Source organism: Macaca fascicularis, chromosome 16, assembly GCF_037993035.2.
Source record: "Macaca fascicularis isolate 582-1 chromosome 16, T2T-MFA8v1.1".
NCBI lineage: Eukaryota > Metazoa > Chordata > Mammalia > Primates > Cercopithecidae > Macaca > Macaca fascicularis.
This window is the reverse complement of record NC_088390.1, coordinates 68,010,140-68,034,615: the sequence shown is the minus strand read 5'-3', so window position 1 is coordinate 68,034,615 and position 24,476 is coordinate 68,010,140. Positions and strand designations below refer to the sequence as shown.

At 43.4% G+C, this 24,476-nt stretch overlaps 1 protein-coding gene across 30 annotated transcripts in view; it reads right to left on the bottom strand.

The window, feature by feature from the left end:
* Positions 1-2,735: 2,735 nt before the first annotated feature.
* Positions 2,736-24,476, bottom strand: part of LOC135967731 (leucine-rich repeat-containing protein 37A3-like) — a 99,058-nt gene continuing 77,317 nt past the window's right edge. For 19 of the 30 annotated variants that reach the window (XM_074020038.1, XM_065531799.2, XM_074020036.1 and 16 more), the window contains 9 exons: positions 19,085-19,156; positions 18,460-18,534; positions 12,640-12,758; positions 8,594-10,410; positions 7,904-8,008; positions 5,130-5,179; positions 3,356-3,410; positions 3,138-3,277; positions 2,736-3,032 (listed from right to left, as the gene is read on the bottom strand). In XM_074020038.1, the coding sequence (XP_073876139.1) occupies positions 2,981-3,032; positions 3,138-3,277; positions 3,356-3,410; positions 5,130-5,179; positions 7,904-8,008; positions 8,594-10,410; positions 12,640-12,758; positions 18,460-18,534; positions 19,085-19,156 (2,485 nt within the window). In that variant the 3' untranslated portion in view covers positions 2,736-2,980. Of the gene's footprint in view, positions 3,033-3,137; positions 3,411-5,129; positions 5,180-7,903; positions 8,009-8,593; positions 10,411-12,639; positions 12,759-18,459; positions 18,535-19,084; positions 19,157-21,478; positions 21,688-24,476 lie in introns of those variants that run through there. The other 11 variants (XR_012425994.1, XR_012425995.1, XR_012425996.1 and 8 more) reach the window with 4 other exon arrangements.

The window sequence follows — 24,476 nt, the reverse complement described above, 5'->3', positions numbered from 1 at the left end:
TTGGTAGCGTCCTGTCAGAAGGCCTTTCCTTCCTCTTGTCAGCTCAGAAAACTTTTCTTCCACTTCCCTTCTTCTAAGCCATCCCTTACATCTACTCCTTTCCAGCCGACCAAGAACAGAACCAGGGCTGGCTCCACTGCCACCGTGCCGTCCCACACTGTCTCCTCAGGATGTATTCAGATGTCCGGCCCTCCCCCGAGTCTAGGAGCCCTTTGAGGAAAGGGATGCTGTCCTAGTCAACTCTTTCCCAGCACCAGGCACAGCGTCTGGCACGTTCCATCTTTTTCATGGACTCTCCCCAGGTGGCCTGACCTTCCCTCCTCTGAACCGCTGCATTTCCTGTCTGCATCATGTTTGCTCTAATCAGATATCGCCTTATTTCATCCTCTTTTAAAAATGCTTTATTTCTCTGGCAGGTTTCATTGGAATCAGAATTTTAGTTCATTTAGTAGCTGCTGGCCTTGTGTCTACCTCTCTCTTGCACTCAGGTCTCACTTAAGACCTGGCTGACTGAGCTGTGATTTGCCATCAGTGAGATGGAGACAGAGGTAGCCCAGGCAGTCATGTTTTGTTCCACGAGACCCTGGGCGCCCCTCCCCCTCCCAGGCTACAGGCAGGGATGGGCACCAGCCTGGGAGAGACAGTTTATGCACAGGCTGGCCCAGCAGAAACTCTGGACTTACACAAAACTGCTCAATTGAGGACAAACTGCGGGCAAGGTAGAATCTTATTTTGGGAGTCTTTAGAAATATGGTGGGGTAGCATTTGGGAATAATAAGAATTGTAGCTGGCATGGTGGTACACGCCTGTAGACCCCCAGCTACTCTGGAGGCTGAGGTAGGATCTTTTGAGCCCAAGAGCTTGAGGCTGCAGTGAGCTATGAATGCACCACTACAGTCCAGCCTGGGTGACAGATCAAGACCCTCTCTGAAAAAAAAAAAAAATACATTTGAGATTCATAAATTTTTTTGGTTATATAAAAAAATTATAAGCATCAAAGTGTGAAATTATGTAAATATGCCAAAATAGGAACCTGGAAGTGCTTGGAATCTAGACTTCGGGAGCCCAGCACTTCAAGGATCTCTAGTCTTGGCTTTTTTTTTTTCTTGAGATGGACTCTCGCTCTGTTACCCAGGCTGGTGTGCAGTGGCCCAATCTGAGCTCACTGCAACCTCTGCCTCCCAGATTCAAGCAATTCTCCCTCCCTCAGCTTCCTGAGTAACTGGGATTACAGGCGTGCATCACCACCTCCAGCTAATTTTTGTATTTTTTTAGTAGAGACAGGGTTTTTCCATGTTGTCCAGGGTGGTGTTGAACCCCTGACCTCAGGCGGTTCACCTGCCTCAGCCTCCCAAAGTGCTGGGATTACAGGCATGAGCCACTGCACCCGGCCTGTCAGATGATGAATTTTTTTTTTTTTTTTTTTGAGACAGTCTCGCTGTGTTGCCCAGGCTGGAAGTGCAGTGGCGTGATCTTGGCTCACTGCAAGCTCTACCTCCCGGGTTCACGCCATTCTCCTGCCTCAGCCTCCCGAGTAGCTGGGACTACAGGCTCCCGCCACCATGCCCGGCTAAGTTTTTTTTGTATTTTTAGTAGAGACGGGGTTTCACCGTGTTAGCCAGGATGGTCTCCATCTCCTGACCTTGTGATCCGACCGACCACCTCGGCCTCCCCAAGTGTCAGGTGATTTAAAAACTATTCTTCCATGAATTGCTGGGCTAATTGATATGACTGTAAAATGCCTAACCCAGGGTTTAGCATCAAGTAAGCAAATTGTAACTGTTAGCTGCTGCTCTGCCTATGACTATTTAGTCTTGTGCTTTAAACTCAAATATTTGTTGGCCCACTGAAGTCACTACACAGAGAAAGATGCTTTTCATTCTCAGTAACGAACTTTGGGAGATAACTGGGGCAGGCAGCTAGACAACAGGTGTCTTTTGTCCAGCATCAGCAAACTCATTGGAACTGATGGGTGGCTCACTTTGCTTAGAACCCCTACCAGCACGCACACGGGGCTGCTTCCCAGTCACACTGCTCCTGGGAAGGTGGGGGGCAGCTGTTCTGCAGTTAGCGCCGTTCTTTACCTCCTGTTACCAACCGCCTGAGTTCATCTGTGTTCAGTTAGGTAGATTACCAATTCCTGTTCATTCAGATTTTCTTCTGCTCACTAATGTGTTTAATGTTCCCTAACCTACCAAAGGTGATTGGTGACTTTTTCTTTGAAGGTGGACTGGAGGAATCCTTGCGCCTTCTGCAGCATTCTACTGCCATTGTGAAACAGTGCGGCTATGGATGTGCATCAGCGGGGGATGGGGAGAGGCTGGGGCAGTACATGCGAATGGAGAGGTAGCCCCACCCAGTGTGTTTTCTGAAATACAGTCCCGCGGAGGGCAGTCTTGGGAAATTACTGCTCTCACATACTCTTCCTGACCTTACCCCTCCAGCATCTCCCTGCTATCCAAGGGTTGGGATTTTTAAAAAGAAAAACAAATTTTTAAAAAACCAAGTGAACCTTTTGCCATCTTGTAAGGGTGAAAAGCTCCCACCAAGTCTGGATGAACATTCATGCGTGGGCTTGAGGGCTTGGGAAAAAGATGGGGCTTGGCCCCACAGTGCAGGCAGGCCCAGTGATCCTATGAGAGAGGCCAGGAGGTGGGAGGTCGCCTGTGGGCAGGAGGTCAAGTACGTGGTATTTTATGACTGGTGCTTGATGAACCAAGGGAGAGGGCACCGAGAACAAGAGAACAACAGTATTTAATTGTAAAATCTCCACCCCTGAGGATATGTTTTCAGGTCTGGGTGACTAATAAGACTGGGAAACAAGGGAGGGAACGACGGCGCTGTGCTTCCTCTGCCCGCTGCCTCTGTGGATGCGTGGACCGCTGGCTTCAGTCCTGCTTTTCTTTCTGATGGCCCTTGTTGTTTATGCTATGTATTTTTGCAGGAGGCCTGAGGCGGGCTGGGGTCACTCTTTCTCCTCCTATGACTGGGCTTCACTCTCCTCCCCCATCTCTGTTGGGGCTTCGCTGTCCCTGGGGTAAGAATAACAATGCCAAGGTTTTGATTCTTGAAAGGAGCAATTAAGCTTCTCACCCCCTCCTCATTTTAGTTGGGAACTGTGAGGGCCCCTCATTTACCCAGGTTCCCTGCTGAGGATCTCCTCCTCATTAGATGACTTCTTGTGCAGCTTCTCTGCCTGGTTATTTACTCTTGTGGCACTGAGAGGTTTGTACATATCTTTAAGCCACAGCGGCTGTCTGAATGAGAAAGCTCCATCCTAGAAGATAGAAAGGGAAGTATTAATTTTGCATGTCCTGGGCTTTCCCTGGCCACAGCAATGAATCCTCCAAAGTACCTGAGTCTCACTTGGCGAACAGCATCTCCTACATGGCAGAAATCTGAAAATGCCCCTGGGGAGACACATGCACAAGATAGTGAGTGATGCTGCCATTTCCCACGTCTCTCACAATGTACTTCTCTGGTCTTATTAGGACTAAATGAGTACCTCAGTCCATAATCACAGTGAGAAGAACCACCGCAGACCACATACCTGGGGTCCTGAAAATAATCCCATACATGTGGGACTTTCAGAAACTCTCCATGTCTGTTCAGAAGGGCCCCACAATATACCGGGGGGACTTTGTATGCGGCTCAGCATGGAGCATTGGCAGGATGTTCAGTCCCAGTCACCCCCTTGGCCAAGTGCCCTTGTGCAGTGAATAAACTGCACAGCCATGCTGGGCAGAAGCATTTTATATCAGTCCCCTTCAGACTTAGTCTCACAGGCATCGTTTGATGGGGGGTGGGAGATGAAGTGGTTCTTTTCTTTCTAGATACTTTATTCTATAAGTTGCATCACCTCAAGCAAATGCCTGAGTGCAGGTAGCCAAGTTATCTATCTCACAGTCTTCATATGGCTGGCTGTCGCTGGTGAGTGAGTGAGCTGTGAAATCAGTTTAAAGGACAACATATTCTTTTTGAATTTGAATAAAATAGAAAAAGCCAGAGTGCATTGTGTGACCATGGGGCAATTCTCCCTTTCTCTTTCTCAGTTTTCCTGTCATAAAACGATGAAATACTGTCTAAGGTCTCTCGTAGTTAAAATTCTTTGGTTTGTTGTTTTTTTATTTGAGACAGTTTTGCTCTTGTTCCCCAGGCTGGGTGCAATGGTGCGATCTTGGCTCACTGCAACCTCCGCCTCCTGGGTTCAAGCAATTCTCCTGCCTCAGCCTCCTGAGTAGCTGGGATTACAGGTCTGCGCCACCACGCCCAGCTAATTTTGTATTTTCAGTGGAGATTAGTAGAGATGGGGTTTCACCATGTTGATGAGGCTGGTCTCGAACTCCTAACCTCAAGTGATCCACCTCGGCCTCCCAAAGTGCTGGGATTACAGGTGTGAGCCATCCTGCCTGGCCTTTCTAGTTAAAATTCTGTGAGGTTTGCATAAAAGGAATAGAGTGGGGCCCAAAAATCAGTAAGATGAGAAAATAGTGTTTCCTCACTTCTAGGATCCAGGCAAAAAAAAAAAAAGAAATAAATAAAAAAGAGAAAGTAGTGTTTCCTGTCACTTTCGAGGAAGGACTCACATATTCTACCTTCCATCAGCTTTGAAGGAGACGAGTGCCCTCACTCCCACACCCGGTGGCCTTCCTTACCCCTTCCCCAGAGCCTCCAAGAAGACCCTGGCCTGGCCTGATGCCCACCGTCAGCAGGAACAGGCACCAAAACCTTTCCCCTTCCTGTCCCTCCCCACAGGGCTGGGGACAACAGATGTGTCCTTGTTAGTTCCATCCAGCTCAGCTTTTGGCTGGGGAGCTAATTTCACTGGAGCCAGGCTAAGCATGAGGGTAACTAAGTATTTGTCCTGTCTTGGGCAGTTTCCTCACTGAAAAATGAGGGCAGAGTTCTAAGCTCTCCTCTAATTCTAAAATTCTAATTAAAATCACAAGACTAGTGACGGCGCATGCCTGTAATCCCAGCTACTCGGGAGGCTGAGGCAGGAGAATCGCTTGAACCTGGGAAGTGGAGGTTGTGGTGAGCTGAGATCGCGCCACTGCACTCCAGCCTGGCAACAAGAGGGAAACTCCGTCTCAAAAGAAAAAAAAAAAAATTACCAGACTAATATTTACCTTGAGACTCCTTCTTCATCTTCTTGTGATGACCTTCGGTGAGAATAAATCTGTTTTGGAAGAAAATGCAATTAAGATTATCCATCACAACAACCATCTCCAAATCTGTATTCATTCCTTTTATTCATTATAAATCTCATCTACCTGAGGAGATAACTTGTTTGAAGACAGGAATTGTATGCTGTTTAACAGAGCTTTGATTCTTCCACAGTTCAGTCATCCTTGCTATCTTGCGGGGGACTGGTTCTAGGATACCGCCCCCACACCATACCAGAATCTGTGGATGCTCAATCCCTTACATATAATGGTGCAGTATTTGCATATAACCAACACACATCCCCCCATATTTACTTAGCGACAGGATTGCCCTCTGTTGCTCAGGCTGGAGTGCAGTGTCACAATCACAGCTCGCTGCAGCCTCAACCTCCTGGGCTCCAGTGATCTGCCCACCTCAGCCTCTTGAGTGGCTGGGACTACAGATGTATATCACCAAACCTATTTTTTTTTTTTTTTTTTTTAGTAAAGACAAGGTCTCACTATGCTGCCCAGGTTGGCCTCCCAATGTGCTGGGATTATAAGTGTGATCCACCATGCCTTGCCCCATGTACTTTAAGTCATCACTAATAAAATGTGTAGATATTGGACAGCGGTGACAGCTGTTATATTGTAGTTTCTATTTGTATTTTTTTTTTCCCTTCAGATATTCAGCCTCATCTAGTTGAATGTGAAGATGTGGACATGCTGATGAAGAGGCTGACTGTATCTAACTTAGGGTCTTGCAGGCAGCTAGCACTTAATACATTTTATTGACTGTTTTAGATAACATTCAACAGATAATTCCTAATAAAAACTCTTAAAAGTAGGAGAAAAAGAAAACTTCAGTCCTTCCTCTGAAGTGGCAGGAAAACCAGCCTGGGCAACATAGCAAGACCTTCTCTCTACAAACAAATTGTTTAAATTAGCTGCCTGCCTGTAGTCCTAGCCACTCAGGAAGCTGAGGCAGGAGGATCCCTTAAGCACAGGAGATTGAGGTTACAGTGAGATAGAGCACACCATTGCTGTCCAGCCAGGGTGACAACAAGGCCCTAAGAAGGGGGAAAAAAAAAAAAAAAGGAAAGGGGAAAGGAAGGAAAGAGTAGAAGTATTGGAAAGGAACAGACAAAACTATCATTATTTGCATATTAGATGATAAATGTTATTAGCTAAAGAAGCCTAAGAGAATCAACTAAGATTTTACTGGAAGTAATAAGAATTCAATAGGAAAGATCCCATTTACAATGGCAATACAAATGTATGAAGTATTTAGAAACAAAATTGCAAAGATCTTTTATCTAACAAAAGATGTGTAAGATCTATATATGGAAACACTAAAGTTCTTCTGAAAGACATTAACAAGAAATGAATACAGGACGTGAGATAGCACGTTCCTAGAATGTCGTACAGATGTCAATTCTCAAATTAATCTACAAATTTAATGTAATCCTGTTCAAATCCCAAGATAGTTTTTGGTGGCAGCTGTTTGTGAGACAGGGTCTCGCTGTTGCCCAGGCTAGAGTGCAGTGGTATGACCACAGTTCACTGCATCCTCAACCTCCCAGGCTCAAGCAATCCTCCCACTTCAGCCTCTGAAGTCTCTCATGTGGTGTCCAAGAAATGGTGACAAATCTCACAAAGGGACTAGGCTCAGGAGGGCTGGAATATTCAGGGAAGGTGTCAAGAAGATGAACCTGAGTTGGCTTTGGAGAGATTCATAGGATTCCCACAGGCAGAGTGAAATAAGGGCATTTTAGATGGACAAATGCACAAAAGCAGAAATGCGGATGGTGTGACTGGGGTATGGTGAGGGGCTGCTCTGGCTGGAATGGAGGGCTGCCACAATAATGGAAATGGTAAATGAGGCAAGTAAGGTTGGATTGGGAGCATAGTGTCAAGGTTGCCAGTTTATTAAATCACTCTTCCAATATGCTAGCAGTGGCCTCTTGGGGATCATGTAATCGAACAAAAGGCAAACAGAGGCAAGCTCCAGGAATGGGCACTGTGAACAGGACTCGCCCCAGAGTAGCCAGATGTAGGCTTTAGACATTTTAATGCAGGTTGAGCATCTCTGATCCGAGGGGGAATGTCTCACATGGTCTCCAAGAAATGGTGACACATCTCACAGAGGGCCTAGGCTCAGGAGGCCTGGAGCATGAAATGCTCCCCGTCCCCTGTGAACTTAAAAATGTGGCCATCAACTTTTTTAAAAGATGGCTACTCTGTAGTGCTTTAACTGGACCTATTTAGACAATGCCTTACACACTGGAAAAGGATGATACTGTGTGAACCTAATAAGTCTACAAGACAATACTTCTCTCTATTGGCTGTCTCCTTCCTCTCCAGGGTGACGACAACTCTGTGAGGTGGAGATTATACGTCTCTCATCCTTTCAGCAACAAGGAAATAAATTAGTGGCAGAGTAAGGGGTGACTTGGTGAGTATATCCAATTGTTGACATCGTTTTGGGTGGGAAAATTTTGCTATTATATCAACTTCTTAAAATAGTCTAGTGGGATTAACTTGGTTTCAATTCACAGAGACCTCCTGGAAGCGAGGATCCTTTAAAATCCTGGAATATACACTGCAGTAAAAGAACAAAGCGTACGTCAGCCTTAACCGACTGAAGAATGTCAAGTAGCAGCAGGTGGGAAAGCAGCTTTGGTTTTGAGTTTGTGGGCTCTGAATCCACACAAAGACAGGACTGCATTCTGAAAACCTGAATTAATTGTTGTCCTTACCTGAATGAGGCAGAAAATTATAATCAAAGTCGTTAGTATTTCGGTCACAAATAATGCCAAGATGAGTTTGTTGTTATAGCCATATCCTGGAACTTCTTTTGTGAGCTAAAAAAAAAAAAAAAGAAAAGAAAAGAACAATTAAAAAAAAAAAAGAGAGAGCTAACTATTCAAAACCCCAGTATTTCAGGTGAGTAGCTTACAGGTTCTTTTTTTATTTTTTTGAGACAGAGTCTCACTCTGTCACCTAGTCTGGAGTACAGTGGTGTGAACACAGTTCACTAGACTCGACCTCCCTGGGCTCAGGTGATCCTCCCACCTCAACCTCCCGAGTAGCTGGGACTACAGGCACTTGTCATCACCCCAGCTAATTTTTTAATTTTTGTGGAGACAGGGTTTCACTGTGTTGGCCAAGCTGCTCTCAAACTCCTGACCTCAAGTGATCCACCCACCCTGGCCTCCCAAAGTGCTGGGATTACAGGCGTGAGCCACCCCACCTCACCTACAATTCATCTTGTGCACTAATCTATTTCACCCTCTACATGAGCAAAGTGGGAGATCACCGTCATGGCCGAAGTTACATGACCAGGACAAGCTATGGCCTGGGAGTCCCAGGTTCTCCTGTGTGGGCACTTTCCTGGCATACACTAAATGATGACAAATCTGGGTCTCATGTTTCTGTGTGGTCCTCACCTCACTCAACCTCTGCTCTTTCTGTTCACTCTGGGCTTCCGTGCTCTCATTGATATAGTTCTCAGTTTTCCATTGTTCCGTATCCCATTCAGCCTTGGACGCCTTTACTTCCTGCTGCTCACTGAGAAGCTTCATCAGGAGGCCTGTCCTGGAGATGAGCTTGGCACAGGTCACTTGCACACGGGTGTCAGAGCAGTCTGTCTTCAAGGTCCGGATAACATGAGAAATGAGTTTTCTCACATTGTTGTTGGGGATGAGGGAACGTAGCTGCTCGGTTAGCTGATTTTCAAACTGATCACCTGCAGATGAGAGCAAAGGGTAATTGAAGCTTTTGGGCTCGGAGGACAGGTCAGTGCCCATGTTGTTGTATTCCCATTGTGTCTGATTAGTTCGTTTAACAGCTGGCCCTAAGTTGAACGCAGTCCCAGCGGAATCTGCCTCAGGAGGAGGATTGTAGGTTGTGTTTTCAGAGATGGTGCCTTCTGGCATAGTAGTGTTTTCCATAGAAATGTTTTCTTCAAAGGCATTTCTTGCAGTTGTGTCTTTTACATTAGTGTTTTCTGTAAAACGTTCTGAAGGAGCAAATCCTTCCAGAAAAGGATTTTCCTGAGGACTTGGGTCTCCTAATGATGAAAAAGCCCCTTGTGAAGGGGAATTTATGAGGCTCTTCGCTGCAGAGAATGGCGGCCTGTTTGCGAGCATCAGTCTATCGAGGTAACTTTTCTTTCTGAACTTTTGACTCTTTTTGGCCTTGAGTGTTCTGTGGGCCACGCGGGAGCGAGTTTTATGATAGCGGTATTTTTTTCGGGAATGTACGATTGGTTTGGCAGCCTTCATACTTTTAACTCTAGCCTTTGCGTTTTCTAAAATGAAAATGGCGTGGGTTAAGTCTTTCGATCTGTCTCTGACCTCAGGTAGGGCTTTTGCAGGGGTGGAGGCAGAAGGCTCGCCCATGGAGAAGGGTTTCAGCACAGAAGACACTGCTGCGTTAAGCTCTTGGGTGAACGAAGGCTTGGTGTAGACGGTGTTTCCCACTAACTTCTCACGCCCCTGCTCTGTGTGAGGCTGTTCCAGCTCCCTTGAGACCGGGCTCCCGAGCCTTTTTTCTTGGGCAGCGCTCTCCACAAATGCCTGCGCACCCTCTTCCCTCCTGGTGCTCTGCTTTCCCACCTCTTTGAAGTGCCTTTTCTGGATGCTCCTTGGGCCCGTGAGGACTCTGTTCACTCTCTGCAGGTTGTTGCCTACACTTTGAATCTTTGCCAGGCTGTTTTCCTGTGGTTGGACAGTTTCTAATTTCTTTTCAAATATTTGGCGTTTAAATTTGTTACCTAGAAGGCTGGTCTGCATAAGCATGGCAGTTTTTTCTTCCCTTTTAACTTCATCGATTTTTTCCTGTATTTCTGCATCTAACATATTTTCCAGCAAGTACAGCTTTCTCAATTTATTTTCATAAATTTCGTAAGTTGAGTTGTCCGATGCAGGTTGAAGAGAGGGGCTCTTTATATTGTTTTTCAAAATACCCAGGGGCCTATCTCCATCTTGCACATTTGAAGAAAGCTGTTTAATGAACGGTAACAACATTGATTTCACATCTAGATTTACCACTGAGAAATAAGGCAAGATGTAACTTAGTGCACTGATAACTTCACTCTCGTCATTGGTGTCTAGCTGCTCACTCCCAAAGCCTGACAAGTTGATGTCACTGCTGTCTGAGGGCACCTCCGGCTCAATAGTCAGCTCAGTGCTCGTGTGCTTCTTCCGGGCCTGTAACACCTTCATGAACGCTCCTTCTGGATTCCCTACAGATGCTTCTTCAGCTGTGAAAAAAGAAGAGACTGTTTTGATCATGAAAGATGACGGGACGGCATGCATCAGTCCACAGCTGTATGTCCCCAGTCACACAGAGTAGGAGTCAGCAAACATTCGAGTGCCATTCAGAGAGGAGAAACACACACCCAATCCTAAACCTACAAAATGGCAACAACAAAAGGAGAAAAGACATCTTTTGAAAACATGGCCACCTACTTGGAACATTCCATTGTGTGACATAGAGTAAGTCTGCTTAGGATTATTCCATTGATCCACAAGGGCCAGTTAAAAATGCTCAGTCTAAGCCCAAGATGGAAGACAACTCCTTCCCTGATGAGCTGGCCTCTCTGCAGACTGCTCCATACCCTGTGCTGTCCTGCCTCACATGCAGAGAGAGTACAAGGCTCCCTCTCTCCTTGTCCTCGGTGTGCCTGTGTTCTTGCTACCATCACAGCTGAATGCAGTGAAAGGCGGTCCTCTGAGAGGAGCAGGGTGGAGATGCTAAAGTGGAGAGCCCCTCCCACTGCTGATAGATCCTCATCTGGCACGTGCTCCACCCACCCACCCCATTCTTTGCTCCCACACACTGTAGCCCCATCACAGAAAATGGGACATGGGAAAAAAAACTGTGTCCACCCTAGTTCTTAAATTTGGGCAGTGATTCAGGGGGTAGGTTAAGGGATTTTTAATTTGCCAGATTATATGCCTATGTTGTTGAATGTACAATGAATCTATGGTATGACAGCAGTTTCTGGATAAACATTACTTGAGATCCTATAATGCAGAAGGGAAAAAGCAACTTTTATCAGTTGCCTACTTTGCTTTCATTTCATCTCTAATATTCTGGATGGGGAACCATCCAAAGCTTCTGACTGCATGAAGGTCAAGTGTGCCCGTGTGCAGCTGGCTTTCTTTTCCAGAATTAAAAGTATTTTGGGTGGTGCTGAGGGTCAGAGGAAGAAGTAAAGATTGTAAGAAAGGAGAAACATGGGCTTGGGGAGAACCCAGAATTGGGGACAGAAGACCTGGCACTAGGCTACAGCACTTAGCACCTCTGATCTTGTTTTTCCTCATCTGTAAAAGGAGATTACCAATGCTTTTCTGCCCACCTCTTCAGGAGAAGGGAATAATTGGTTTAAAAAAAAAAAGTTTTTTATAAGCACCACTGACTTTGTGTAGCCAAGCATTATTAATTATCCACCCCGTATCACTGGTAGATACCTGTATTCAAGCTATCTGGACATGAAAGCCGTCACATTTTAGAAGTCATGAATTTGGTGCTAATAAACCTAATCTACAGAAAAACTCCTGAAAGCACTTGAGCATTTGTTCTGTGAAGAGAAAGGTTTGAATTCAGAGCAAGTTCAGCGTTGGATGGTCTAAGCATGGAAAAGCCCTCCATTCCATTAGAAGAGCCAGGCAGCAATTTCTGGTTATGGAACCAGAAGCTCTCAGGCTTCAAATAAAACAGCATCACTTGTATTCTTATAAAACTATAAAAACAAAAACCAAAACCGGACCTACATCTGTCCTACAAGGCCGAGAGTACTCGAGACCTCATGGATATAAAACCACCTTACAGGGCCGGGCGCGGTGGCTCAAGCCTGTAATCCCAGCACTTTGAGAAGCCAAGACGGGCGGATCACGAGGTTGGGAGATTGAGACCATTCTGGCTAACCGGGTGAAACCCCGTTTCTACTAAAGGATACAAAAAACTAGCCGGGCGTGGTGGCGGGCGCCTGTAGTCCCAGCTACTCGGGAGGCTGAGGCAGGAGAATGGCGTGGACCTGGGAGGCGGAGCTGCAGCGAGCTGAGATCCAGCCACTGCACTCCAGCCTGGGTGACAAAGCGAGACTCCGTCTCAAAAAAAAAAAAAACCAGCTTACAAACTACATTGCACTGTATGAAGAAATTATCACTGGGGGCAAAGCACCAAGCAGACAGCACAGTACCCAGTGTGTGGATGTTAATGTTACTCCCTAGCCTTCCCATTCCTTTGTTTTGGTCCTTTGTGCATATGGAACAGTTAGTTCTGTTATTAAATTTTGTAATCATAACTGAGAACCTGACTCTCAGCAAGGGAATAGTTCAGAAATTGAGGGAGTTTAACTCTGAATGAGTAAATAAAAATAAAGCAATTATATCATTAGCTTAAAATTTTATCATTATAAATAAAAAGTTTAAAAAAAAATACTTAAAATAATGTAATAATTGATCTCCAGGCAATTTGGACTCACGACAATGTATGGTGTTTGTCAGACATGCACTGTTGCAATGCAGCTTGACTGTCTTGCAGACAGCCTCAATGCTGTTTTTAAATTGGCAGAGGCAGCAGGCCATATGGCTAGGTAAGATCCTATAGATGAAAACAAAGAACAATAAATTAGTGGTAAAAAGGTTACTTGAGTAGGTAGAGGAGGCAGGCCAACACTACCACAGGGGTGGGCAAAAAGGTGTTATTGAAGCTTATGGATGGACAGTTGGGTAGGAACCAGAAGGCCAATAGGAAGGAGGACAAAGGTGCCCAACCGAAGGGTAAGCATGGCAGTGAGTATGGTATGCCTAGAATAAAGGTGGTTGGGATTAGAATTGGGTGACACTGATCAGTAGTTTAATTCAGAAGTATCTCTTCCCAACTCAAAAGTCTCACTTTGGGCTGAAAGTACACAGGAAGAAGGTAGACTTCTAAGAAGAGTCTGAGTAAGTCCCCAACTTCTGGAGGCCCTTTCTCAATTCCTGTTGGGAGTGGGAAATATAAATTACTCTGGGCATTAAAAATAGTTTAACCTGGATTGTGGGGTTAAAAAATAACAGATAGCATTGGTCAAATCTGGACAATTCCATCATTCAAAAGAATAATAACAATAAGTTACAACATAGTTAATATAAAGAAGAATCCATGAAGAGTGATATTCAAAAAGAAAGAGGGGGAGTTTTTCTTTAACAAAATAGTGCCAGCTAGTAAATGTAGAAGGAATGACAGAATTTTTAAAAGTGTCACTTTGCAACCACCAATGTAATAAAAATTCGTTCAGACAAGGATTATCACTGATGCACATTTGGGTGAAAAGACATTTGAGAACAGGATCTTCACTGAACTCAAAGTACCAACCCACAGATTATTTATTACCAAGGAGAAAATTAGTATTTTTTATGAGACAAGGTCTCACTCTGTCGCCCAGGCTGAAATACAGTGGCAAAATTATAGCTCATTGAAACCTCACCCCCACTGGGTTCAAGTGATCCTCCAAATTCAGCCCCCTGAGTAGTTGGGAGTATAGGCTTGCACCAGCATGACCAGCTAATTTTTTTTTTTTTTCATTTTTGTATTTTTAGTAGTGACAGGGTTTCACCATGTTGCTCAGGCTGGTGTAGAACTCCTGGACTCAAGCAATCCTCCCATCTAGGCCTTCCGAAGTGCTGGGATTACAAGTGTGAGCCACTGCACCCGGCAAAATAATTACAATGGAGAGATCTGGAAGATCACCTTAATCAAGTGATCAAACGTAGTATTACAGGCCACCTGCGGTTATGAGGCAGGAAGGATACATCACCTATGCAGTATTTTTCCAAAAAACCTGAACTTGAATCTCATCATGAGGAAACCGACAAATATACATTGTGGGACAATTTACAAGACAACTATCTTTGACTCTTAAAAAATCCCAATGTCATGAAAGATCAAAGAAAGTAGAGGAATGTTTTAGATGAAAGGAAACGAAGACATGACATGCAGTGCCTGATCTTCGATTAGTTTCTGTACTATTCTTTCATCTTTCTGGCATGTTTGAATTTTTATTCAAAATGTAAATTTGGGAAGAAGAGATAACCAAGACAATTGATTAATTTATTGCTATGGCTTATTGGGGGCAGTTTCAGAGAGATAAAGACAATCCCTGTAACTGGAGTAAAAGGTTAATCTCAGGGAGTATAGCATGGTCATTAAGAATACAGATTCCACAGCCAGACCAGGCTTAAATCCCAGCTCTGCTAATAATGTAAATTTGAGCAAATTGCTTAATCTCTGTTTCTCGGCCTTGTCATTATAACAGTACCTACCTCTAATGAATTTTGAGGATTAAATAAATCAATACCTGAAAAATGCCTGGCACACAGTGAGTGCTCAATAGCAGTTAACTACTATAATTATTATTTTTTTTTTTTTTGAGACGGAGTCTCGCTGTGTCTCCCAGACTGGAGTGCAGTGGCGCAATCTCGGCTCACTGCAAGCTCCACCTCCCAGGTTCACGCCATTCTCCTGCCTCAGCCTCCCGAGTAGCTGGGACTACAGGCGCCCGCCACCACACCCGGCTAATTTTTTTTTGTATTTTTAGTAGAGACAGGGTTTCACTGTGTTAGCCAGGATGGTCTCGACCTCGTGACCCACCCGCCTTGGCCTCCCAAAGTGCTGGGATTACAGGCATGAGCCACTATGCCTGGCCAACTACTATATTATTATGTTGCAGAGGTTGTGGGGGGCCTTTTCTGAGTCCTCCAAAAGGATGGCTTTATTAGGGCCACATTAAGACTGTGGAGACAGAAGAGTGTTTCATGGATACATGAAGTCTATGAGTTGGGGGTACAATGTATATAGAGTTTTAGATTAAAACTGCATCCAATAAGTTGGCCTGACACATCTTTCAAACCTACAGAGGAATAATCACAAGTGACTAGTATTATTCCTTTGGGTCCAGTGGAAGCCTCTGATCTTCATGTGGAATGGACCCAGAACCGTACCCCAGCATTTTATTATACAGCAACCTTAACTCTGACACAAAGGTGTTTCTTTTGTTTGTTTTGAGGCCGGGTCTCGCTCTGTTACACAGGCTGAGTGCAGCGGTGCAATTTCGGCTCACTGCAGCCCCTGCCTCCTGTGCTCAAGTGATCCTCCCACCTCAGCCTCCTGAGTAGCTAGAACTACAGGTGTGTGCCACCACGCCCGGCTCATTTTTGTATATTTTGTAGAGATGGGGTTTCACCATGTAGTCCAGGCTGGTCTTGAACTCCTGAGCTCAAGCAACCCTCTCTCCTTAGCCTCCCAAAGTGCTGGGATTACAGGCACGAGCCCAGAGGTTTTGTGTTATTTTCCTGCCCCCAACTTTTTATTTTAAACATTTTGTTTTTTTCCTTTAAGCCTTAGGATGGCTGGAAAGCATTTTTGAATGGTATAATGAACACCTGTATAACTTTCATCTAGAATCAACAGTTGCTAATACTTTGCCACATTTGCTTTCCACGTGTTCTGGACAAGCCATTTGAGAGTCAGTTGCAGACATAATGACCCTTCATTAAATACTTCAGTGTGCAGCCCCTAAGAACCAAGGCATTCTCCTACATAACCAGAATACTATCATCACCCAATGGAACTTAATATTATCATTGTTTACTATGTAGTCCATATACACATTTTTACAATGTCCCAGTCATAACATGGCTTAAACAAATTCAGAATCCAATCAAACATCAGACATTGCACTTAGTGCATGATTCTTTAGTCTCCTTCAATCTAGAACTGTTCCCAGGATTGTTTTAAAGTATACTGACAAACCTTTGAGACTGTAAATGACCTGAGGTGTATGTTATCCTTACTTGAGAATAATTTTTCAATACGCATTAAAGATCATTACACATGAGCCAAGACTCAAATGCACTGGCCTACTTACTTTGTATATCAATGTGTAAACTGAAGACTTCCAATAATGAACTCCCATAAGGCAGTTAGTTCAATGTCTTTATGGCCTTGGTGACAAATGGTTACAGAGAATGAGAGCTTTTTCCTATCCACTAATGGTCAAGAAAAAAGCGGACATATCCTCACTGTCTTAGAGAACCAAGTGAGAAAGCTGGTCGATGAAGAGGACTTCATCCAGAGAGGAAGGGATCTAGCTGACAGGGAAGATGCTGCAGGAGGCTGAGGGAAGTGAGGCTAGAGCAGTAAAACAGATCTGACAATCTGGTGAAGATAAGAAAGTGACCTGACAAAAATGAATGGAGCAGAGTGCGAAATGAAGGGCCCTTTCCATGCTAATCTTCTATAATGCCCTCAACCAGCCTTAGCATAAATGAGTTTCTATTTAGCTTGCCATATGGTGGGGTGGTGGCACTATTTAAGTTGCAGTAATTGTGTAACAAATTCACAATAGGGCCCTGCAGGCATACACACACACACACACACACACACACACACACACACACACACACACACACACTTTTTTTAAAAAAAAACAGGGTCTCGCTTTGTCACCCAGGCTGGAGTGCAGTGGTGCCATCTTGGCTCACTGCAACCTCCACCTCCTGGTTCAAGTGATCCTCCTGACTCAGGTTCCCTAGTAGCTGGGACTACAGGCGTGTGCCACCACACCTGGCTGACATATATATATATATATATATATATATATATATATATATATATATATATATATATAAACTGCAGAGAAGGCCAGGCACAGTGCCTCATGCCTGTAATCTCAGCACTCTGGGAGGGTGAGGCAGGAGGATCACTTGATACCAGGAGTTCGAGACCAGCCTGGGCAACATTAGTGAGACCTCGTTTCTACAAAAAAAATAAAAAATAAAAATAAAATTGCAAGAAAAAAGATACCTCACATCATATATGCAAATTAACTCAAAATGGATCATAGACTTAAATGTATACAATTTCTGGGAGAAGACATAGGAGAAAATCATTTCGTTGTTGGATTAAACAACAGGTTCTTAAAGATTTCTTAGGTAAAAACCAAAAAATTACAAGCCATTTAAGAAAAAATTGGTAACTTAAAGCTGATCAAAATTAAAAACTTCTCTTCAGAAAACATTTTTATTTTTTACTTTTTTTTTGAGACAGAGTCCCACTCTGTCGCCCAGGCTGGAGTGCAGTGGTGCAATCTTGGCTCATTGCAACCTCCACCTCCCAGGTTCAAGCACTTCTCGTGCCTCAGCCTCCAGAGTAGCTGGGATTACAGGCGTGGGCCACCACACCTGGCTAATTTGTGTATTTTTAGTAGAGATGGGGTTTCCACACAACTGGAACACTACTCAGCAATAAAAAGGAGTGAACAGCTGTCCCTCGGTGTCTGTAGGGGATTGGCTCCAGACCCCCTGCAGATACCAAAGTCCACAGATGCTGAAGTCTTTTATATGAAATGATGTAATGTTTGTATATAGCCTCAAGTATACTTTAAATACCTAATACAGGGTAAATGGTATGTAAATAATTATACTGTATTTTAACTTTTCTACTGTTTTTATTGTTGTATTGTTGTTTTATATATTTTATTTTTTCCAAATATTCTCCATCCATGGTTAGTAGAATCCATGGATGAGCAACCTGCAGATATGGAGGGCCAGCTGTAGTGATGAGTGCAACAACGTGGATGGTAGCAGAATCTCAAAAAAACTTATGATGAGTGAGACCAGGCGAGGTGGATCACATCTGTAATCCTACCACTTTGGGAGGCTGAGGCGGGCGGATCACTTGAGGTCAGGAGTTCGAAACCAACCTGGCCAACATGGTGAAACCTTGTCTCTACTAAAAATACAAAAATTAGCCGGGCGTGGTGGCATGCGCCTGTAATCCCAGCTACTTAGGAGGCTGAGGCAGGAGAATCACTTGAACCTGGGAGGCGGAGGTTGCAGTGAGTCTAGGTCGTGCCGCTGCACTGCAGCCTGGGTGACAGAGTGAGACTCTATGTCTCAAAAAAAAAAAAAAAAAAATGCTATGTGAAAGAAGCCAAACACAAGAGGCAACATGCTGTATGATTTCATTTATAAGACATTCTGGAAAAGGCAAAAGTATAGGAACAGAAATCAGATTAGTAGCTAACAGGGGCTAATGGTGGGAGGAGGGGCCTTTTTGAGGCATCAGAAATGCTTTATATTGGGAATGTGGTGGTGGTTATATAACTATACATTTGTCAAAACTCATCAAACTGTACCCTTAAAAAGGGTGAATGTTAGTATATGAAAATTACAACTCAATAAACCTGACTTAAGAAAATAATAAAACAAACCTAAAGAACCAACTAAGTGAAAATAAATCTAAGAAGAGAATAACTTACAGTTTTTCCAGTTCAACAGTCATCGTGAGAATGTTCTTAAGTGTTGTAAGTGGAACTTGCGTTTTTCCCATGTCTCTGAAGAAGAAAGTCGAAACATTCATGATATGAACCCCAATAAAAAATTCTGTACTTAAAAAGGCATTTCAAGGACATGTGATTACTTCAATTTTAGTTTCTCTATAAAACAAGCCAGCTCAAGAGTTTATTTGCTGTAGAATTCCAGGGAGCTCTTATTAGAGAAATTTAAGTTGATTTGCATCATCAAATTCATGATATTCAAGAGCAGAACTTACACCTTTTTCTTTTTTAACCATTATCTTCTCATTTTCAAATTGCATTCACCATTTTATTTACTCTTTTTTTCATTTTTAGAATAATGAACACCTTTTCCCCTTTGCTTTCTTGGTAAATTAATATTCTTCCATGTGTCTACATGTTCCAAATCTATATGGGTTCTTCAACACTGTTCTTTTCCCTTGCTGGCTTAACAATTATACATCCTCTTTAATTTTTTTCTTTGCCAATAATTATGACATTTTAGCCTAAATGCAAAATACTTAAGCTTTGATAAAAATTTAAAAAGCATAAATCATCTCATGACTCGTGAGAGCACTATAGTACTTACAGATATTTTAATGCTGGCAATTTAAAGAGATACGGATCTTCAACAGTTGTCAGAGGATTGCGATTGAGAATTCTGAAAAATGGAATGGAATTAAAATAACCTGAATATTCAATGTGAAAGAAACTGCATGAAAAGTTTATATTCATTTTTTGCTATAGAACTTGTAGGTAAAAAAGAAAAAAATGTTTTCTGTTTATACCTAATAAATCACCATTAGACTCTGTAAAGCACTACTCCTCAGGGAACTACCCAGGTCTCTAGAAGTAGAGGAGAGAACGAGGGGAAGAACTACAAGGGAAAAAAAGTGGATAGCAAAGAAAAACTATGCCACAGAACTTTTCAGGTCAAAAAACCTACAAGTGACTATGTTAGTAGGAAGCCCTGACTGTGTAGAAAACAGTATTTCTAGTGTCCTCCATAATTCAAGTTGTTCATCTTTTTTTTTTTTTTTTTTTTGGGGGGGGGGATGGAGTCAAGCTCTTGTTGCCCAGGCTGGAGTGCAATGGTTCCATCTCAGCTCGCTGCAACCTCCGCCTCCGAGGTTCAAGCGATTCTCCTGTCCTGCCTCAGCCTTCCGAGTAGCTGGGATTACAGGTGCCCGCCACCACGCCCAGCTAATTTTTGTATTTTTAATAGAGACGGGGTTTCACCATATTGGCCAGGCTGGTTTTGAACTCCTGACCTCAGGTGATCTACCTGCCTCAGCCTCCCAAACTGTTAGGATTACAGGCATGAGTCACTGCAGCTGGCTGCTTGTCTTTTATCTTTATAAAGTTTTTTAAATTTATGGTTTAATTTGCACAGTTAAAAAAACATAGGACCAATTCTTTTGCTTTATAGCCAAAGAAAAAGGAACAAATCTAACAGGAGGAACTGGTCAAAACCCTACTCCCACTTTCTTCTTTTATGACATCACAGCCTTTCTTACATTGCGTGTAATCACCTGTCCACTTGTCGGTCTCCCGGACTATGAGCTCCTTGAGGACAGAGACCACTTTTTTTTTTTTTTTTTTTTTGATACGGAGTCTCACTATGTCGCTCAGGCTGGAGTGCAGTGGCGCAATCTCGGCTTACTGCAATCTCCACCTCCCGGGTTCAAGCAATTCTCCTGCCTCAGCCTCCCGAGTAGCTGGGATTACAGGTGCCCGCCACCATGCCCTCTCATCCCTGTGCCTGGCATGATGTCTGAAATGTATTAGGCATTTAACAAATGTTTATTGAATAAACAAATGACATTTTGTTTATATGTCAATAAAATGAATAAATTGATTTTGATGCAAATTATTATTCCAAAATGCTGGAATCGATTTTCTGTTTAATTCTTTAAAGTGAACAAGAAAAAGAAAAGAAACAGGAATAAAAGAAAATCTGCCTTTAAGAATCATCATTGTACTTCTGCAGAAATTATACAGATAATAATTATTACAGTGAGTATCTACTGGGTTGCCAGGTATTTGGGATCAGCATTTCACATTTAATCCTCACGATAACCTTATGTGGTAGACATTATTATTGCCCTATTTTTAAATGAGGAAACTGAGGCACAGAGAGGTTATATAACTTGTCCTAGGTCACCCAGCTATTAAGCAGCAAAGCTGTAATTTGAACTCATGTGTTTAATCTGTATGAGAAAAGGGTTTACTTTAACCTTACTTTTTTTCTAATTTTTATTTTCGTTCTTCATTTTTTCTTTTTCGTTCTCTCTCTTTTTCCTTCCCTCCTCCTTAATTATTTCTATTTTCTTTCCTTCCTTTCTCCTCTCCCCTCCCCTCCTCACCCAAACAGGGTCTCACTCCATTGACCAGGCTGGAGTGCAGCGGCATGATCTTGGCTCACTGCAACCTCCACTTCCCAAGCTCAGGTAATCCTCCTTCCTCAGTCTCCCAAACAGCTGGGACTATAGGCATGCACCACCATGCCTGACCAATTTTTGTGTTTTTAGTAGAGATGGGAGTTTCATCATGTTGGCCAGGCTGGTCTTGAACTCCTGCTCTCAAGTGATCCGCCTGCCTTGGCCTCCCAAAGTGCTGGTGTGAGCCACTGGCCCAGCCTTAATGTTGAGAAGACTAAATACAGAAATGCCTTTCAACCTTCTTCTACTCCTCTGGGAGGACCTCTATGAGAATTACAATTTCTCATTAGCAGTTCACCGCCACGCTTGCCTGTAGTTCCAGCTGTTCGGGAGGCTGAGGCAGGAGAATTGCTTGAACCCGGGAGGCGGAAGTTGCAGTGAGCCGAGATCAAGCCACTGCACTCCAGCCTGCGTGATAGAGCAAAAAAAAGAGAATTACAGTTTCTCTTTTTATGTCTTTCCCCTAATCATTTCCCATGATTAAATAGTTAATTAGTCTATGGTCAATGAGACTTTTTTTTAAGGGACACATTCTCACTCACTGTGTTACCCAGGCTGGAGAGCAGTGGTTATTCACAGGCACGATCCCACTAGTGATCAGCATGGGAGTTCCGACCTGCTCCATTCCCGAACGGGGCTGGTACACCCCTTTTTAGGCAACCCGGTGGTCTCCTGTTCCCGGGAGGTCACCATACTGATGCTGAACTTAGTGAGGACACTCAATCAGCATAGCACGCTACAGCCCAGAATTCCTGGACTCAAAGGATCCTTCTTCCTTTGCCTCCTGAGATCTGGGAATACAGGCACGTGCCCTGTGAGCCTTTAGAGATTTAAAACCGTGCTGTAACTGACAGGTCGGGGAAGACCTACTAAGTTCATCAACTCTCACCCCTGGCTGATCTTGAGGTTCTGCAAAAGCAAGAAGTGAAAGCTAAGGCATGGCTGTAAACTATCTGGCTGAGTGCTGAAGGTATGCCCCAACATGTACACAGAGCCCCTTGGCAAAAACTAGGAGACTTATCAGTTCCAAGAATTTAAGTAAACCTCCATTTAATCATTAGCTGATCGGTAAGCTAACCAAGAAGAGACTTCAGTGGCCACACATGATATATAACGCAAGACTTTACTGAAGAAGTTCAGAAAAGTCACTAAATAAATAGCAACTACTAACACAAGCAGCAGTAACACCAAACCCTGGGAGCATGGATCTGATTTTCAGAATTGCTATATTATATTATTTAAAATACTCAATTTTCAACAAAAATTTATGAAAGATGCAAGAAAACAAAGTATGGTCCACACATGTGGTGGGGGCGAGAAATAAGCAGAAATTGTCCCTAAGAAAGACCAGATGTTAGACTTACTAGACAGAAAAAAATTTTTTTTTGTAGAGGTGGGGACTTGCTAAGTTGCCCAGGCTGGTCTTGCACTCCTGGCCTCAACCTCAGCCTCCCAAAGTGCTGGGATTATAGGCACAAGCCACCATGCCTGGCCTAGAGAAAGATTTAATTCAGCTATTTAAAATATGTTCAAAGAGATAAGAGAAACCATTCAGTTCTGTAGACTAGAGAACTAAAGGAAAGTATGAAAGCAATGTCTCATCAAATACAGAATATCAATAAAGAGATAGAAACCATAAAAAGAAGCCAAATAGAAATTCTAGAGTTGGAAAGTATGGTAACTGAGATGGAAAAATTACCAGAGGTTCTCAATGGCACGTTACAGCAGGCAGAAGAAAGAATTGGGAACTTGAAGGTCAATTTAGATTATTTACTCTGAGGAACAGAAACAAAAATGAATGAAAGTGAATGGAATCTCAGAGACCTATTTGTGGAACACAGCATCAAGCTAACTAACATACACATAATGAGAATCCCACAAGGAGAAGAAAAACAGAAAAAAGGAGAAAGAACATTTGAAGAAATAATGGCCCCAAACTTCCCAAACGGTATGAAAGACAATCTGCGTATTCAAGAAGCTCAAGAAAGTACAAGTAGGAAGAACTCAGGGATCCACATCTTAACATACTATAATCAAACTGACAGAAGCCAAAGACAGAATATCTTGAAAGCAGCAAGAGAAAAGCAACTCATCACATACAAGGGATCCTCAGTAAGATTAGTAGATGATTTCTCTTCAAAAACAATGGAGGTGCTGGGCATGGTTGCTCACACCTGTAATCCCAGTACTTTGGGAGGCTGAAGGCTCAAGAATTGCTTGAAGTCAGGAGTTGGATACCAGCACAGGCAATATAGTAAAACCCTGTCTCTACAAAAAATTTTTAAAAAGCTGGCCGTGGTGGCGCATGCCTGTAGTCTCAGCTACCCAGGAGGCTGAGGTGACAGGATTGCTTGAGCCTGGGAGGTGGAAGCGGTGAGTGGCTGCACCACTGCACTCCAGCCTGGGTAACAGAGGAAGACCCTGTCTGAAAACAAAACAAAACAACCACACACAACAGTGGAGGACAAAAGGCAATGAAATGGCATATTCAAAGTGCTGAAGAAACTGTCAACCAATAATTCTATACCCGGCAAAACTACCTTTGAAATAAAAGAGAAATTAAGATATTCTAGATAAATAAAAAGTGAGAGACTTTGTTGCCAAAAGACCTGCCCTATAAGAAGTACTAACGTGAAAAAGAAATAAAAAGCACTGGCCGGGCGCAGTGGCTCAGCCTGTAATCCCAGCACTTTGGGAGGCTGAGGCTGGAGGATCACTTGAGGTCAAGAGTTTGAGACCAGCCTGGGAAACATGGTGAAACCCTGTCTCTACTGAAAATACAAAAATTAGCCAGGCATGGTGTTACGTGCCTGCAGTCCCAGCTACTCAGGAGGCTGAGGCACTAGAATCGCTTGAACCTGGGAGGCAGAGGTTGCAGTGGGTCAAAACTGTGCCACTGCACTCCAGCCTGGGCAACAGAGCAAGACTCTGTCCCAAAATAAAGAAAAAAAATAAGAAAAAGATACTTACATAATGCAATAATTATAAATCTAGTTGATGAACATAAAGTGTATAAAGATGTAATGTGTGACAATAACAGGATAAAGGAGGGGGTGAGAGTGGAGCCTTAGAGAAGCAAAGTTTTTATATACTATTGAAACAAAGTTGGTATTAATCTGAACTACAATGTTATAAAATTAAGATGTAGCTGAGACCACAGGTGTGCACTACCACACTCGGCTAATTGTAAAAAAAATTTTAGAGATAGGGTCTCACTATGTTGCCCAGGCTGGTCTCAAACTCCTGGCCTCAAGCAATCCTCCTTCCTTGGCCTTCCAAAGTACTGGGATTATAGGTATGCACCACTGCATCTGGCCACAAACATTTTGTTTTTTTATTTTGCATTTTTCAAGACAGGGTTTCACTCTGTTTCCCAGGCTGGAGTGCAGTGGCACAATCATGGCTCACTGCAGCCCCGACCTCACGGCCTCAAGTGATCCTCCTGCCTTAGCTACCTGAGTAGTTGTGACTACAGGCGTGTGCCACCACACTCAGCTAATTTTTAAATTTTTTTGTAGAGATGAGGTCTCAGTATGTTGC